Here is a 15,233-nt window from a genome sequence, read left to right as displayed (position 1 = left end):
GGATGAAGACTGTGAGAAAATAAATTTTGAGTACGTCATGCACCCGAGTTCTGAAGAGTGTACGCAGTGCATGCGGTAGGTCCACGCAAACTCAAGTACCAGCCTCGTTCACATCTCTGTTATTTGTTCACACGAGTAGTTTCAGGGAGCCTGCAGCTCCCAAAGTAAATAGGACAAATTCTTCGCCCCACCAAAAGAGGAAAAAGTAATAAGAATAATGATAACAGAAGGAACGCTAATCAACTGTTCCTCATTATTATTCCAGCAGAGAATTCAACCAGCATTTAAGTACGTGCAGGTGGCACTTGGCACTTGGCACTTGGCACAGGGGAGCCGATTGATCCCAGAAATAATACCGCGCATTGTTCCACGGCTTCGTGTGACAGATGGAAGCGTGATTGAGACATTAGCGAACAATGCCGAGCATATGGCCGCTACGAAAACCGCAGCAGGAAGTGCGTGTCTATATTTTTCACTGTGCATTTTACCATTTTGCAACAATATAGTAACAAATACAAGTCCAACAAAAGTTGACCCAAAGTTAGGAATACCCGCATTAACGAGGCTCAATTCTGTGCCGATTGTGCAAACGGGGATTTCAATTTTCACCCTATTATGTATTCAAGACTGCTATCCTTATACCTGGAAAAAAAAGTTGCTCGATCATGCCTCGGAATTTAGTTATTGTGATAATCACCTGCGGCAGACGTGACATTTTTTTATTTAAGAATGTTCATATTAGTTCGAAAACTCACTGAAATAAATACAACATATTTTCAAGGGATACCATAATTTCACCTCACGTTTACGTTGATTACCCAAAGATCGAAAATCCAGTTGAAATTTTAAACTTTTTAAACAATCACATCATTGGCTATTTATCCGCCAATCTTCTCTGTTTTCAAATTCATGAAATGAAAATTCAACATTCTCAAGACAATAGCTGACAATTCATGTTTCACGGTAAGCATGTTGTCTTGTGAATAAAGTTGATTTTCGAAGGTGAAAAAAATATTGGCAAATGGTTGAATCGAACTTTTACCACTGTGTCGTAATACTTTATTTAACTAACAAGAAGTTTAAATGATTTCGTGAAATTATACGATTCCCTAGTAAGTTTAAGACCCTGCTAGTTAATTCCGTACGGCAAAACAATTCCGTGATTCTAGAATTTCTTCCAAGATACGATGATTCGGTATAATTTCAGTCAAGTGCCTGGGTTCGGGGTTCCAACGTCGCAAAACAGTTGACGCTTACAGAATGCTCCTTTTTCTCCCGACGTCGGTTCTAGAGAAAGATGTGGCATGGTTGAGTGGTAAACGAACAACAAGAGAAAATTTACGAATAAGTGAACCGTAGCCTCTCCATTATTCAAGAAAATTCTGACAGGCGAGTCAAGATCCAGCGGAATAATCCATTTTTATTCATCCCCGTCGTAGGGCATAAACTCCGAGTCCCCTCCCGACTTTGGCCGTAATCATTATCACGAAAAGGGACGGAAACACTGACCTACCCTGCAGACGTGACGGTGACTATTCGGAGACCTGGCTGGAGATCGGTGGAGGTTTCGTTGTATAATACATTCGTACACGAATGTACGCACACTTGAAACGCCTTCGAGATCCTCGGATAGATATATCTTCCCTCACCGACCGACTCCCCGAGGAGTGTACAGGGATTGTCGCGTACCATTTATCACTTTGCCTGCAGGACAAGGCGGCCGCCTCTCCAGGGGGATGAGGCTCACACTAAAAAGGCAGACTGGCAGACAGGGTCCATATAACTGCACCAGGCAGGGCTGTTGGCCCCCCGTTGGCCCGATCCCCGGACGAGATATCCGCGTATACGTTTTTCCCCTTCTTTTTTTCAAACGGCAAAATTTTAAACAGCTTTCCAATGTTGCTCCTTTTCCGTCGAGGACGCAAAGCCGCCCAGAGGTCTCGTGCATACATATATACATATACATACATGCGCGATAAGGATCACCTTCGGCTTGAATTTTTTTAATTTCAATATTTGTAGGTTTTCACCCTTCTTTTTATAGTTGTTATTGTACGTGTGACGAAAAATGTGAGAACAGTTTGTATGGGGACTAAAACGTGTGCTTCAGGTTCCGAGAGTTCACACAAATTTTTTACTGCGTGCGACAATTTTCACCAAATTTAGCATAAATACAAAAATGCATATTTTACATTAATGAAAATACTTCGGACACATTATCAAACTTACTCATTCGCTCGTTGCCTGTGAATTTTCATCAGATAATAGTCGAGACACAAACACGGCCCGACAGAGGGAATGATTCAAGACGCTCAAGTTAATCAACAACGTTGAATTGTAACGACGCATTTTTATGAAAAATCTTTCTTTCGCAATTTTGGAATTCTCTGAAATTCAACAGATTGTAATAAATCTTAACATAAACTCATATTTTGAATACTAAGGTTCTTCAAAGTCATTGTTGAATTGCAAGATAGTAATTTATTTTCCAATATTTCATCGCGTTATAATTGCCAGTTTAGCCTTGTAATAATTCAAGTTTTCTAAATCATCAGCAAACGTTCTCATGAATATTATAACATATATTTTGGAGCTGATTAGAAATTCCGATAAATGTAATTCATTGGGCAACTAAAGCAGTGTAAATAATTTATTTTGATGAAAAGAGAATGAAAATCGCTTGTATAAAACATGGTTTATAGGTTATACGTCTTACCCATAATTCTCAATATCGAGATAAAAATTTCATAAGATTCATAAAAGAAAATCTTAATTATTCCACTCGCAGCTAATCTATATAATGTTTATTACAGAATCAACTACGCATCTTGATAGAATCAGATAATGAACAAAAGCATGCCAACGATATCTTAATACGCTGCAAGAACCAAACGTACCTATATAATAACAATAACAAATAATAACCCATTTACCGGTTTTGATTTAAAATGCCTGAGGTAATATACATATACGAGTATATACACACGTGTGTGAAACTGAAAAAAAATGGACCGAAAAAAAGAAGAAGTATAACAGGAAAGCGGAGCTAGCCGCCGCGGCTGCAACATACGAACCACTTAAACGCTGATTTGTCAAAAGCTGTTTCTTTCAACAAAAATATGTATATATGTGTACAATGTACACGCACGCACACACTTATACATGATACGTTCGTGTATTCGAAACCATCAGAGCTTCTTGTCGAGTCACCTAGCATAAGGGTTTGTCCGCCTTGCCGGTAATGGAAAAATCACCCCCCTCCCCCCCTGCCCCGCAACCCAACTCCACTTCACAGTCTCGTTAGCTGCTCCCTTATGATCCTCCGACTTTGGTATACGTGCAATGTATACTTATACATATACAGGCGTGTGCGTATAGGTATGTACAAGTAGACACAACAGAATTCAACATCTAAAAGCAGTCGCGGCTTGCAATAATGATGATAACAACAGCGTGATAGAGAAAATTTCATAAGGGAAGAGGAAAAAAGAAAAAAATCGTTCTTCGAAATTGAACATGTAAAATAGATTTCGGTCCGTTGTGGAATGAAATGAAATATCAATTAAAATATAAATATATTCAACTGGCGCGCCGCCGCGGTGTAATGCATATAACAGTAAAAAGTTACGACTCATCTTTGCGGGAGAAGCCGGAGATGCTCGTTAAGATCCTGTCACTCAAACACGTTTTACTTTAACTTACGGTCTCGGGGCGATTTTGAACCTGCACGTCACGTTGGGGTACCTATCACATATTTTCTATCCCGTTTATAATACTTTTTACGTACAAAGAAAGTGTACATAATGGCACACTAGAGTTGAATGGGACGTGTTCGAACGTTCTTGCTACGGATCAAAAATTATGCTTTTCAAGAGATTGCCTCGCAAGCTTGCGAGGTCTGAGAACGAAGAATAATGTTTGGAGAGAAGTAAGAAACATAACGAGACAAAGAGAGAGAAAGAACCGAGATTGACAAATTGAGAAAATATATACGGGTCTTATACGTAATGGTCACGTTTTATTTGTTATAATTTTATTTAACATCTATAGTAAGAAATATATAGCTACCTATATATATATATATATATATATTTCAAGTTGATTGCTGCTCTAATTTCAAAGGGATTACAGATAAATTTTTATTTTAAAAATAGTTATTACCGAAAGGTTTTTCACTTCGAAGTCGAAGGAATAATTTCAGTTAATTGACATTGATTTCGATAACTTATCACGTGATTTCCACTGACGTCCAAAGCTTGCTACGAGACTTGTTCGTCGTTATCATCCGATTTCAACTAACCCGCAATGATTTTCAGTGATTGCCATTATCTCTATTGACTCCTCGTGATGTCAAACAATACTTCAGTCATTCAAGTTCCTTCGCTGATAACAATTCTATGTCCATAACCGTTCCATTTGTGACTGAATGTAGTCAATGGTCTCTCTTTTACCGTGCTAATACACATATCACATCGCAGATGTACAAATAATTGCAGAATGTCAAGTGGCTCAAGTTGAATCAAACAAATTTACTAGCCGTACAAGAAGAGACGGATGACCAACTGCAAGTGGAAGACTTGGGCTATACATCAACCATGAATTATTGTCTGCGAAGACGCGTAATTTCCGGTTTCACTGGCTGACTTTGACAGCGAAGTAGCTTTATCGTGACGGGTTCGAAACGAATTGAGTTAGGGTCGCAACGCGAAACGCCCTTCTTTTTAAACTTTCGAAAATGGGGTGACAGAGGGGTGTGAAATTATTTCGTTTGAATCGCCGTGTAATGGAATTGACTCTGAGCTCCCCCGATGCCCCGAGGGATTTCAAAGACACTCGACCAGGTACCCACTACTCAAGAACTAGATATACGACCGAGAGGGCTGAAACAGTCTCTGGCGAATATCCCCTGAGCATTTGAGCCAATGCAACAGAGTCCGCGTCCGTTCCGCACTTACTTTTTACCAATTCAATTCCCGGAGAAGCTTATAGAGGAAGGGCATCCAATGTTTGTGTAGGGATGTATTTGTTTATCGTGAAACCTGTTTTCCAACTACTCTGCGTAATTTCTTCGGTGATAATTTTCCCTGACAAATCTTTACAGATTAATGTGCCGAGAAATAAAAGGAAAAACACTCAGTGCAGGATGCTTTTTAAAATGTTTCCTGTACAGAGTAACTTTTTAGAATAGATATCATTCATCATTTCCGTCAATTTTTAACTGTGGGAAATTCCATAAATTGACTTTTGTTTCACCGTTTTTGTTTTTTTCTCTTTTTTAAAATATCAAATTTTGTGTCGAAATTTTAGGCACCGATTTTTCAAAACTTTCCGCCTTGTTTCAATTAAAACTCACACACTTTAGTTTTGTCCTTAAATTGATTTAAAATTGAGTCGTTTTCTCAACTGCTTGCTTTGACATATCGCGTTTTGCAATATTTTCTCGATATTCAAAAACGTTGGAATTGAATATCGAGTTCATTAATACACGAAAGAATAAATCTTAAATCTAAAGCACGTACCTATAAAATATTCGCGTTGTTATTGTTATCATCTTTTACATCTTCTATACAGATGTATGTTATAACAATCGAGTGAGCGAGTATTAAAATCGTGAAGAGTTAATCTAAATTAACACTACAATCGTTGAAAAATTGAAATACCGCGTCGCATTAAAAATCCTAATTTACAGAATTTGTCTAAACCAAAAGAAATCCCTGACGTTCGCTAAGGTTTTTCAGACGAACTGTGGCCACCCTGACTTTTTACGCAATATGAAAAATTTAGAAAAAAAAAATATACTCCAGTGGAGAAGAAAAACAAATAACCATTGTCGCCGTAATAAAACTATTTCGTTGGAAAAAAGAACTCGTGTCCTAAAAACGAACATATTATTTGTCAGCGGATAACGATCGGTTTTACAGGTGTAGTATCTTGTATATATGATCAACGCGAAGAAGATGAAGGAGAAGAAGCATAACCGGCATTCGAAATACACAAGTAGGCACATAAATCGCGGTGAGGTTATAGGTACATAGGCGTATATAATATGTACAATAATAATCCGTGGTTCGTTCGAGATGAGGAATCGACGGGGGTCCATCGCCGGGTCGACCCCGAGCATATAAATGTCCAATATTCCTGATCATTGAGCGAAGGTCCTTCGCGTGTCGTCTTCGTTGTTCTTTTTCTTATTTCAACGCAGAGCGGGAAGGGAAAGGGAGAAGGATATAATCAGGACACGTAGGACTGACACACGCATATTTCTGAAGCTCATCCTGCATCGCGCATAACGCGACCGTCTTAACGAGGAGCTCGGAGATTGATGGAACCAGAGGCGTCGCTGCTCGTTCCTCTCATGCCGTCCGACATCTCGACGTCCCTCGACTGCGGTCGTTTCTTATTGCCTGCGAGACGTGGGTACGCAAAACGGCGAACATCGTCAGGCCTCATTCTCAATTATATTGCAAACTGACAATAAGTCTTACGCGGTGATAGATTGGAGTTAATCCAACGCCGATGCTTCGTACGAGTCTCTCTCTTCCCTATGGAAATCTCGTTTCAGACTTGGTGATTTGTTTTTTTTTTTCAACGTTTTTATGACAACTGATTGAACAGTCGTAATAGCGACGAGTTTTCAAGGCATTTGCCGGGAACAGTGAACTATTTAACCCATTATTGCATGAATTATGATGGAGATAAAACAAAGATTTTACATTTACTCAAATAGTTGGACAGTTGGCACTTATAATGTGGGTTTTTATACGGTAAGGGGTTAATTAGAAATGAATGGAACTATCGCTGAGAAAATTTTCTCGACAATACAAGAATGGCGACTTTTTCATTTGGAAAAGTCACTGAAATATTTTAAACGCACGAAATTCACCACAGAATTATTTAGATGATGTTTTGTAGTGAATTGTGTGCTTTGACGTGGTGGATCTCTATGGCCGACTGTTCTCGAAAGTGTGTAGGTATAATTATTTTACTCAGAAACGCTGAGATCATAAAACTTTATTACTAAACTTACTTAGTAGTAAATTATTGAAGGAGCCAGCAAGATATCCTTTTGAACTGAGAGCGTAATTAATCTCTTATGGCCTCAATTTTATTTCCAGTTGACTAATCCTCCAAATAAATTTCTGAAATTTCTCATATATTACCTGACCAGGCTAAGGTGATTACGTTTCTTTTGACAGCTTCGTATTTATGGCATACGAAAAATATTCGTCGAAAAGTTTTTTTACGATTGCGATAAAAAGTGAGTCAAATAATAATTTTGAGAACACAATGTGCCAATAATTGATTCAAATTGAAAATTTCTGCTTACATAAGAAAAAGTGGTCACATAGTCATACATGTATACTTACAATCAGTCTTGACTGCGACAGTGAAAAACTACGATTTTCGAGAATTCATTCGTTACACGCAGGTTTAGAAATTTTTTAATTAAATCTGAAGAAGTGCCAAAGTTCTCAATCTTCAAACTATTTTCCACGATAAGCATAATAAATCTGAAAATAATTCCAATCATTAACCAATTGGCTGGATTTGAACAATTAGATATCGTTACGCTTTTAAACTTAATCGCGAGTCTCTGAAAGCTGATTTAATGATAAAGTAAAGAAACGCTGCGAATACGAATCTCGAATCCGGACGATATTTTTCGTCGAAATTTGTTCTCTCGGCGCCTATGAGCGTACATAAACGTTTTCACGGGGTCCCAGCGGGCCCTTTGAGGTCTCCCCCACTCCGCTGGTAACATCAAGATGGGCCTGTCAGACCCTAACTAGGTAGGATCCGAAAGCCCGACGCACAACGCTAAGCCAGGCTTTTGGGTCCAGCGTTGCGGGATCGCAGCGTCCAGCCAGCAAGCCAACCAGCCCCTCGCTTCGGTGTGTTTTAGTGTTTTGACACTGCCCCGTGACAGTTGATTCCTGTTCAACTTCCAGTGATTTGACGTGGCCAAATTAAACGGGATTCTAATCTCGGATGGTTATTATTTTATACCCCAGCGTTTTTTTCCCGCCTACGGTTCCCTCGACGCGTAACGTCGATCCATCAGATATCTATAAGAATATTCGGCGTATGGTGAGGATCGATGTTGGCTGACGAATGATTTATGTCACCCCAAGGTGATTGATTTCACCGGTTATACTCGACTGTACGGAATTATTTTCGAAGCTTCTCCCGAGCTGTAATTGCCTCGTACTATCTCTCAATTTTCGATCACTAAGAGGTCGTTCAGTTGGATTTGACGAAAACGTCATCGTTCTGAAATATGGACACAATCTCACGATCCTGTAATCAGCGGTGAAATATCCTAACACGAACGACACGTCATGCGTATAGTTGCTGATTTGAACATAGTAGACCGAAAAATTGTTGTTTTTATTATGAAAAACTCACGTCGATTGTGGTTTGGGTTAATGAATATATAATTTCACCGGCGTAATAGACACTAATTTTTGAAATAGCCAATTCTACTATCACGAGTCAATTCAGAAGAAAGTTTCAAGGTAATGGACGCTCTTTCACATACAATAAGGAGTGGCAGTTTACCCTGGATTAAGCTATTTACGAAAAATTGCAACCTATGATATTACTTCTTGCTGCAGGCAATCCTCGTCAGACGTGCGTGATGACGAGCCAGGTGAGATTGAACCTCAGATTTCAGTTGCCAATGATGATATAGATATTATACACGCAATGCATGTGAATAATCCTGTTACAAGTCGGCTCGATGTACGCACGTGTGTACCGTAGTTGACGTGCAGATTGCAACGCCGCTGCGTTTCAATCAATACCTTAAGTTTGTGATCAAATCGCTAATTTGTATGAAATCTATTCGTTTCTATTCGAGAAAATTGTAGTCTTTGCTTTAGTTCAGTCAAAAATTCACCACAAAAGCGAATTATAAAATCGCAAACAAGTTAAAGTGGAACGTCGAAAGTCTTTTAGGATACCGGATGACTCTTTCAGAGACCAGAGGTATTCGAAAAATCAATTTCCTTTTAAGCTCAACAGTATTTAACAGCGTGGGCTGGACTAAAAGGCGCCTGATTCCGGCGGGCAGGGTTTAAAACTTGCGGTTATAAGGGGCGCATGCCAAAGATTAGTTCCGTTCGAGTGGGTCACCAGAGGCAGGCAAGCAAGCCTTATTTCGAGACAAATTTCAGACTCTCTTATCTAAATAGGATGCCATATACGACCCTGAGGTGCCGCCCTGATCACAGAATCCCGGTGTTGTTAGATAACGGTCAGATTTTTGGGACCTGTTTATACCCCGCTACCTCGATTCTCATAGGCTGCAGCACTAATTTTATCGATTCTTCTCGCCGCCGTGGGTCACGCTGTCAGGTATGCGGGATCGTATGCCATACTTTGGTTTGACATTTATTATACAAGGAATCTCGAGATGAATTTGCACGATTTCTTGGAAATTCAGATAAACTGTTATGCAGATGAAGGTAAAAACCGATCCTTAAATAATAAGGATCGTAAAAAAGTGGTTTGGACATAAAAATATTTATTCATGTGAATCTTGAGTCGAGTAATTTATTTGCTTGTCAAAAAACCAAGTCGATATTGTGAAATAAAATTTCATCGTTTCGTCATTTATTTATTCTAACGAATAAATTCGTTTATGATATCACGAAGAAAAAAAATTTCACGTTACTGCAAACACATCGACTACCGGATTAATATATTAATATTTTCATTAGTTCGGAACGAAATTCCAATCATTTATTCTTTCGTTAGCTCCTGTCTCTTACGACACTATTTTTCCAACAATAATAACGAACTCTATAAAAACGAACCTTCGCCTAGCCACACAATTCGTAACAAAAATATCCTAACAATTCCAAGTGTTCAAACTTTCATTTTTTGGGCAAATCATTATAGAAATATACGATCAACGTTTATCAAAACCGTGTAAAAATTCGCTATCCTTGGTCACACTAGATATTTGATGAAAGCGAGAGAAAAATTTGGTCTATCTAACGTGGTGTTGAAATATTACTACTATTATTATTATTATTATTAGGCGCATATTTTTTAAACCGACAACTTGACGGTATATTTTGCAACGTTATAATCAAGGGAACGAGCAATCAATACGGTGGTGCTATTTCCAGAGTTAAACTTTAAGCGTATGAATGTGCGTTACACGTTGCGTAACACACTCAACCGATATTGTTAACTAAGTGGGATAAAATTAAAGCGGAAAGCGTGCGTTGTATAATTACTCTGGTTTACGTGATTATTAATGCAACGATACATCCAACGGTAATAGCTCTTAGGGTGATGTGGTTCGTGCGCATAGGCATATCACATCTATTATACGTGTATGTCTATTCTCGGTATGTATTGTACGTAATTGTGTAACTTTGTCAAGCGCGTGCTGGTGCAACTGAATTACCAACCGCACGCGTACAATGCGTATATAACAGCCGTCGACGTCGTAGCGTTGATTAATATAAAGTAGCGCCGATTACAACTATGTACCTTGTCCTACACGGCTATAGAATATTAATTTATACTACATAGTAGGTACGGTAGGTCGCCCACGTTGTATCGCAACTGCTGACGCGAGTATGGCTGTACTGCATTAATCTGCATTCAGGTTTGATCGAAATTTTGTCTCTTTTACGTCTCGTTTACATTCCCTCTAGGATTTTTCATAATTTATTTGAAAATAATTGATTAGGATTTTAAGACTGGTCGAGTAATAAAAAGAAATGTCACAAGTAAAAAGAAAATATATCCTCGTGAGGATATATTTTCCTGACCAGCAGCAACAACGAAAAAATAATCCAAAATTCATAGCACTTTTCGAAATGAGATTTTTCTTTCTTTTCAATCGCGGTTCTGTTGCATATTCACGAAACAGCACGGCTGCATAATACTCGTGTTAATTCATCACGATCAGTTACCCCAGAGAACGCCCATTCGGGAACCCTAGTAGCAAGTTCGGGTTCGAAATGAGAAACCCAGTTTTCCTTGAACCAGAGTCTGGGAGTCCATATGGGCAGCGGTCAGAAAGAAGTAGGTATATACCAACCCATCGTCAGCATATATATGTATACATCGGGGAGTAAGGATCCGAAGGGCCTCTGGTCCCCTTTCCGTAAGGCCCACCGTAAAAAGAGAAACGACGATTGGGAATAGGAAGAAGAAGAAGAAGAAGAAGAAGAAGAAGAAGAAGAAGAAGAAGAAGAAGAAGAAGAAGAAGAAGGAGGAGGAGGAGGAGAAGCCGCGGAGCGGGAAAATAAACAGAAAATGAAGAGAGAGAGAGAGAGAGAGAGAGAGAGAGTGAGAGCGGGAAGAAAGGTGACGAGAAATAGAAAGAGAGGGCGAGAGAAACGAAGGGAAAGGAAATAAAGGACGAAAAAGTGACTGTCGATTATTCGGTGTCTAAACAAACTAGGACCGGTCCTGTTGCGCCCCACGCCTCCACGGTTTAACAAGGCCCTCGTTATAATATTTTATTACAGCCCCGGTGTGTGGGTACCTACACTGCAGAGCTCGGCACATACGTCGCCTGGCTGACAATGAGCTGGCGGGGTGAGTCGAGAATAATGGATCGTAAATATTCCGGTTATAGTATAAGGTATGTATAATATTGGATGTGGCGTAAGTCATCCCCGATCGCGCTTTTCACACAAATTTCGAATATCGAATGAGACAAAAATCGTTTGGAAAATCTTCAGCGATGCTATTTTCGCTGACGATACGTGAATGCGAGCGAAACAATTAACGTTCCTGACGTATGTAACACTGGAAAAAAGATCTTACGATTCGAACGTTCTAAATAATTGAAATCTCGTGTTTTTTCAACGGATAACGATTACATTGGCGCTTTGTAACTTTATAATCTTACTTTAATGCAGGATTTTTGAAAATGTTTTTTCAGAAAAATTTCAAAGATTTTCAGGGCTCAGTTAGTAGAACGATTGCAAAAACATTGGAATTGGCTCAAAGACACCAGAGTTTAATCATATTGAACGTTTCAATTATCAAACCTTTTCCTAAATCCCCCCTACCTTAAAATCAGATCCATTAGTACACGTACGGCAGGGACGTTTTTCCGTTTTTCCTCGCAACTTTTTGTTCAGACGGTACGGCCGATTCATCTATAATAACGTATCCACTCTGTTTACGCAAACAAGAGTGCTGCAGGTATAATAATTTTCGCCGAGACTGACCACGCTCCCTCTGAAAATTCATTCCGTCCATACCCTCGTCTTTGAGAAGCTTTCCTGCGTGAAACGTTCAACAGAGCGAACAAAATTTCGCAGGCTGCCCACTGAGCCGCAATAAACGCAAATGTGCGATCACCGCAGAGTCAGGCGGATGTTACGGTAGGAAATCTTCCCGGATGATACCGGATGCGAATTGCAAAGATTAGGCGAAGCAACGCCGGGATTTCCGCAATTGTTTTATTTCACGTCTCTGGTTATCCCGCTCGGTGGGTAAATGATGACTGCCGAAACGAGCGATCGGCAGTAATGCGAATACGTGAATTTGGTTCTGAAAACCGATTAATTTTTATCGTTCGTTCGATTCTGTGAATCGATGCTCAGGGTAAGAAGACCGATTCTCCAAAAATCGACAAAGATTTCCGTATCGCTTGAAGCGAGCCGTCTGCGATGAGATTTAACGCGTGGCTCGCTTTCACGTCGCGTGATTCGTTAAAAGTAAGATAATCCGTCGCGCCGTGAGATTTATTTGATAGAATTTAAACTATGCACTTGAGAGTTCGAGTGCAGCGTGTACGTGAGTTGAAACAGACGACGAGTGATGAGATAACTGGTAAATAACTTATGTAGGTAGGCAGTAGTTCTCGCCGCACGGCTTGTGGCCGGCTAATAACACCGTGTGTCTGACTAAAGTCAACTCCTTCTCTTTCTTCTTTCTTTTCTCAAGCATCAGGTGAATCGCACGCCTTTTCGGATCCTTTTATTTTTTGCTGATATTGGCATTGTTAAAGGCGTGGCTGCGTGTACCTGACGGATACTTTTCGTCGCATCACGATTCAGATAGAATCGTTTCCATTTCGTCTTTTTACCAGATATTCACGGACGTTTGGTGGTTCGGTAATCATTTTTTATTTGACTTTCCACCGGTTGTGTAAAAGAACTTGCAGACTTGATTCATTTATGTACTCGCTTATGTGTGGCAGAACAAACCATAAGTTTATCTTTTATCGTCCTTTCGTTTTGTGAGTTAGAAATTCAGATCCCGGTAGAAAAAAAAACAAAAAAAAAAAACGAAACTGATCGATCTGTGTCAGATCAGAGGGAAGAAAATTTCATTTTCAATGCCCAGTTTGATTGGTACTGTGGTTTACTTGGGCTTACGAGAGTCTGACAAAGTCTTGAGTGTTGGACTTCAAAACTCAAGACTATGTCAAACTAGCCAGTGAATAGTTCCTCAAGATTTTTTTGATACTAGGCATTACGAGTTCAATTTTATCCGTAAAATTAGCTCCAAAAGCAGTAAACAAATCATCAGATTTGATTTCGCTGTGTAAAGCAGACGAATTCGCGATGGAACGAACGTGTGAAACAATTTTGAATGGCTTCCATTTCATGACAACTTTTTTTACTTGCGTTTAAACTAGATTAGAATCAGATCGTCCAGAGTAATAGTAAATCGGCTTACCCATTAGTTTTCGAACCTCTGCCTGGCTCAGGAACAAGTTGAAGTTGCCCGCACCTTGGCGAAGGATCAGGAAGCAAATTGCAAGTTTGAAGAGCGTGGAAACCATCTCGAAATCGGACAGTTTTAAAAACCGAAAAAAACCCTGGAGTCGACCCGGGTTGACGAGGGAATCATTACATATTATTAAGCGGTTAAAACACACTTGTCAATTGTCACGTTCGGATGGCGGAAGAAATTTCAGAGTCCAGAGTGAAGCACAAGACCAACAACAACGAAAACAAAAACAGAACGGTTTCCGTTCGGCGATTCAAATTTCGCGCGTTATTCCCGCACTCGTAACAGCCGCAAGCTCTCTCTATCCCCCTTTCGCTCGTTGGGTGTTGACATGAAATTTGCACGAGTTTTCCGATCAGGAATGAAGAGTGTCTCGAATGCAGCCGCCGAGAATAGCTCCGAAAATAAACCGAGCGTTTGACAGCTCGGAGCGATGTAGAAATTCGTCGATAATAGTGAATATTGGCCGACGAGAATGCTCGCGGGGCTTTTTACTACCCTCGGTGAATTCGTCGTCGCGAATTTCCCCGGTTTCGGTGTCTTTTGGAACCCGCGTTTTTCTCTCAAAGATCGAATGCTGTTCGACGCTTTATATTCGACGACGCGAACGATCGCGATGCTCCGACTCTACTACTCACAACCAGTTGTCTGCTCAGCCATCGGCTTCGCCCGCTCACGCTGGCCTCGCGTTTCGCCGCTGATGACGACGACGCCCGAACGCGGCCGAAGAGACCCGAACGACCCGGCAGCACCCGCTGTGCCATGGTGCATTCGCCGTAAGTCAGCAAAGCTCTGCTCTTACGGTCTGTTCGTGCTTACTTCGGAGCAATTTCTCGTCCCTAGAAACGTCGCGTCGCCGCCCTTGCCATCGTTGAAAAAATAATTCTCACGAGGGGGTCCATCCTTCGGTCCTTGAATAAAAAAATTTCGAAAGCGCACGTAACAGAAAAATCGAAAATAATCAAGCACAAATGAAATATTGGAGCGAGCACAGCAGGATATTACAATATCAATCAAATTTGATTGCTTGTAAAATACAAAATTATGTTTTGTAGCTCAAAAATTTTTTTTTTTCAAAGTACTCGAGTGTCCATCTTGAAATCGATTAAGGCTTTTGTAGGCGGGTGAAGGATTCCCAAAATTAAACGCGTATATCCTTATATCGAAAATTTTGGTTTTATTAAAGTTAAATATCATGATTGAAGGGGATTAATGAATTATCATATCAAGGGTAAAAGACGCTAAGAAATGTTCATTGCAAAAGTTGTATAATCAAAATAAAATACGAGTCATGGTAGTCGACAATTTTTTCATTCAAAATCTTTTAGTTCGCTTTAACGTTAACCTGCCAATCGCCTTTAACTGATGGTATTGAGTTTCCTTGGGGGGAGGAAATAAATTGGAACAAGGATTCAACCGATTTAAAAATAGATACGTGTTTCATATTTGGTACCTTTTTAAGGGGGTGCCCTGGTCGATTGCAACATTGTCGTATGTATCACCAAATATCTACG

The 15,233-nt window shown here is 39.9% G+C and overlaps 1 protein-coding gene across 2 annotated transcripts in view; it reads right to left on the bottom strand.

The window, feature by feature from the left end:
• The window catches only part of LOC107227344 (tyrosine-protein kinase Dnt), a 31,753-nt gene extending 17,375 nt beyond the window's left edge, over positions 1-14,378 (bottom strand). The window contains exon 1 of one of the 2 annotated variants that reach the window (XM_046738625.1): positions 13,666-14,378. In XM_046738625.1, the coding sequence (XP_046594581.1) occupies positions 13,666-13,771 (106 nt within the window). In that variant the 5' untranslated portion in view covers positions 13,772-14,378. The remainder of the gene's footprint in view (positions 1-13,665) is intronic. The other variant, XM_015668459.2, reaches the window with a different exon arrangement.
• Between the last annotated feature and the right edge of the window lie 855 nt (positions 14,379-15,233).

This window comes from Neodiprion lecontei, chromosome 4 (genome assembly GCF_021901455.1).
Source record: "Neodiprion lecontei isolate iyNeoLeco1 chromosome 4, iyNeoLeco1.1, whole genome shotgun sequence".
Lineage (NCBI taxonomy): Eukaryota > Metazoa > Arthropoda > Insecta > Hymenoptera > Diprionidae > Neodiprion > Neodiprion lecontei.
This window is presented reverse-complemented; position numbering and strand designations above follow the sequence as displayed.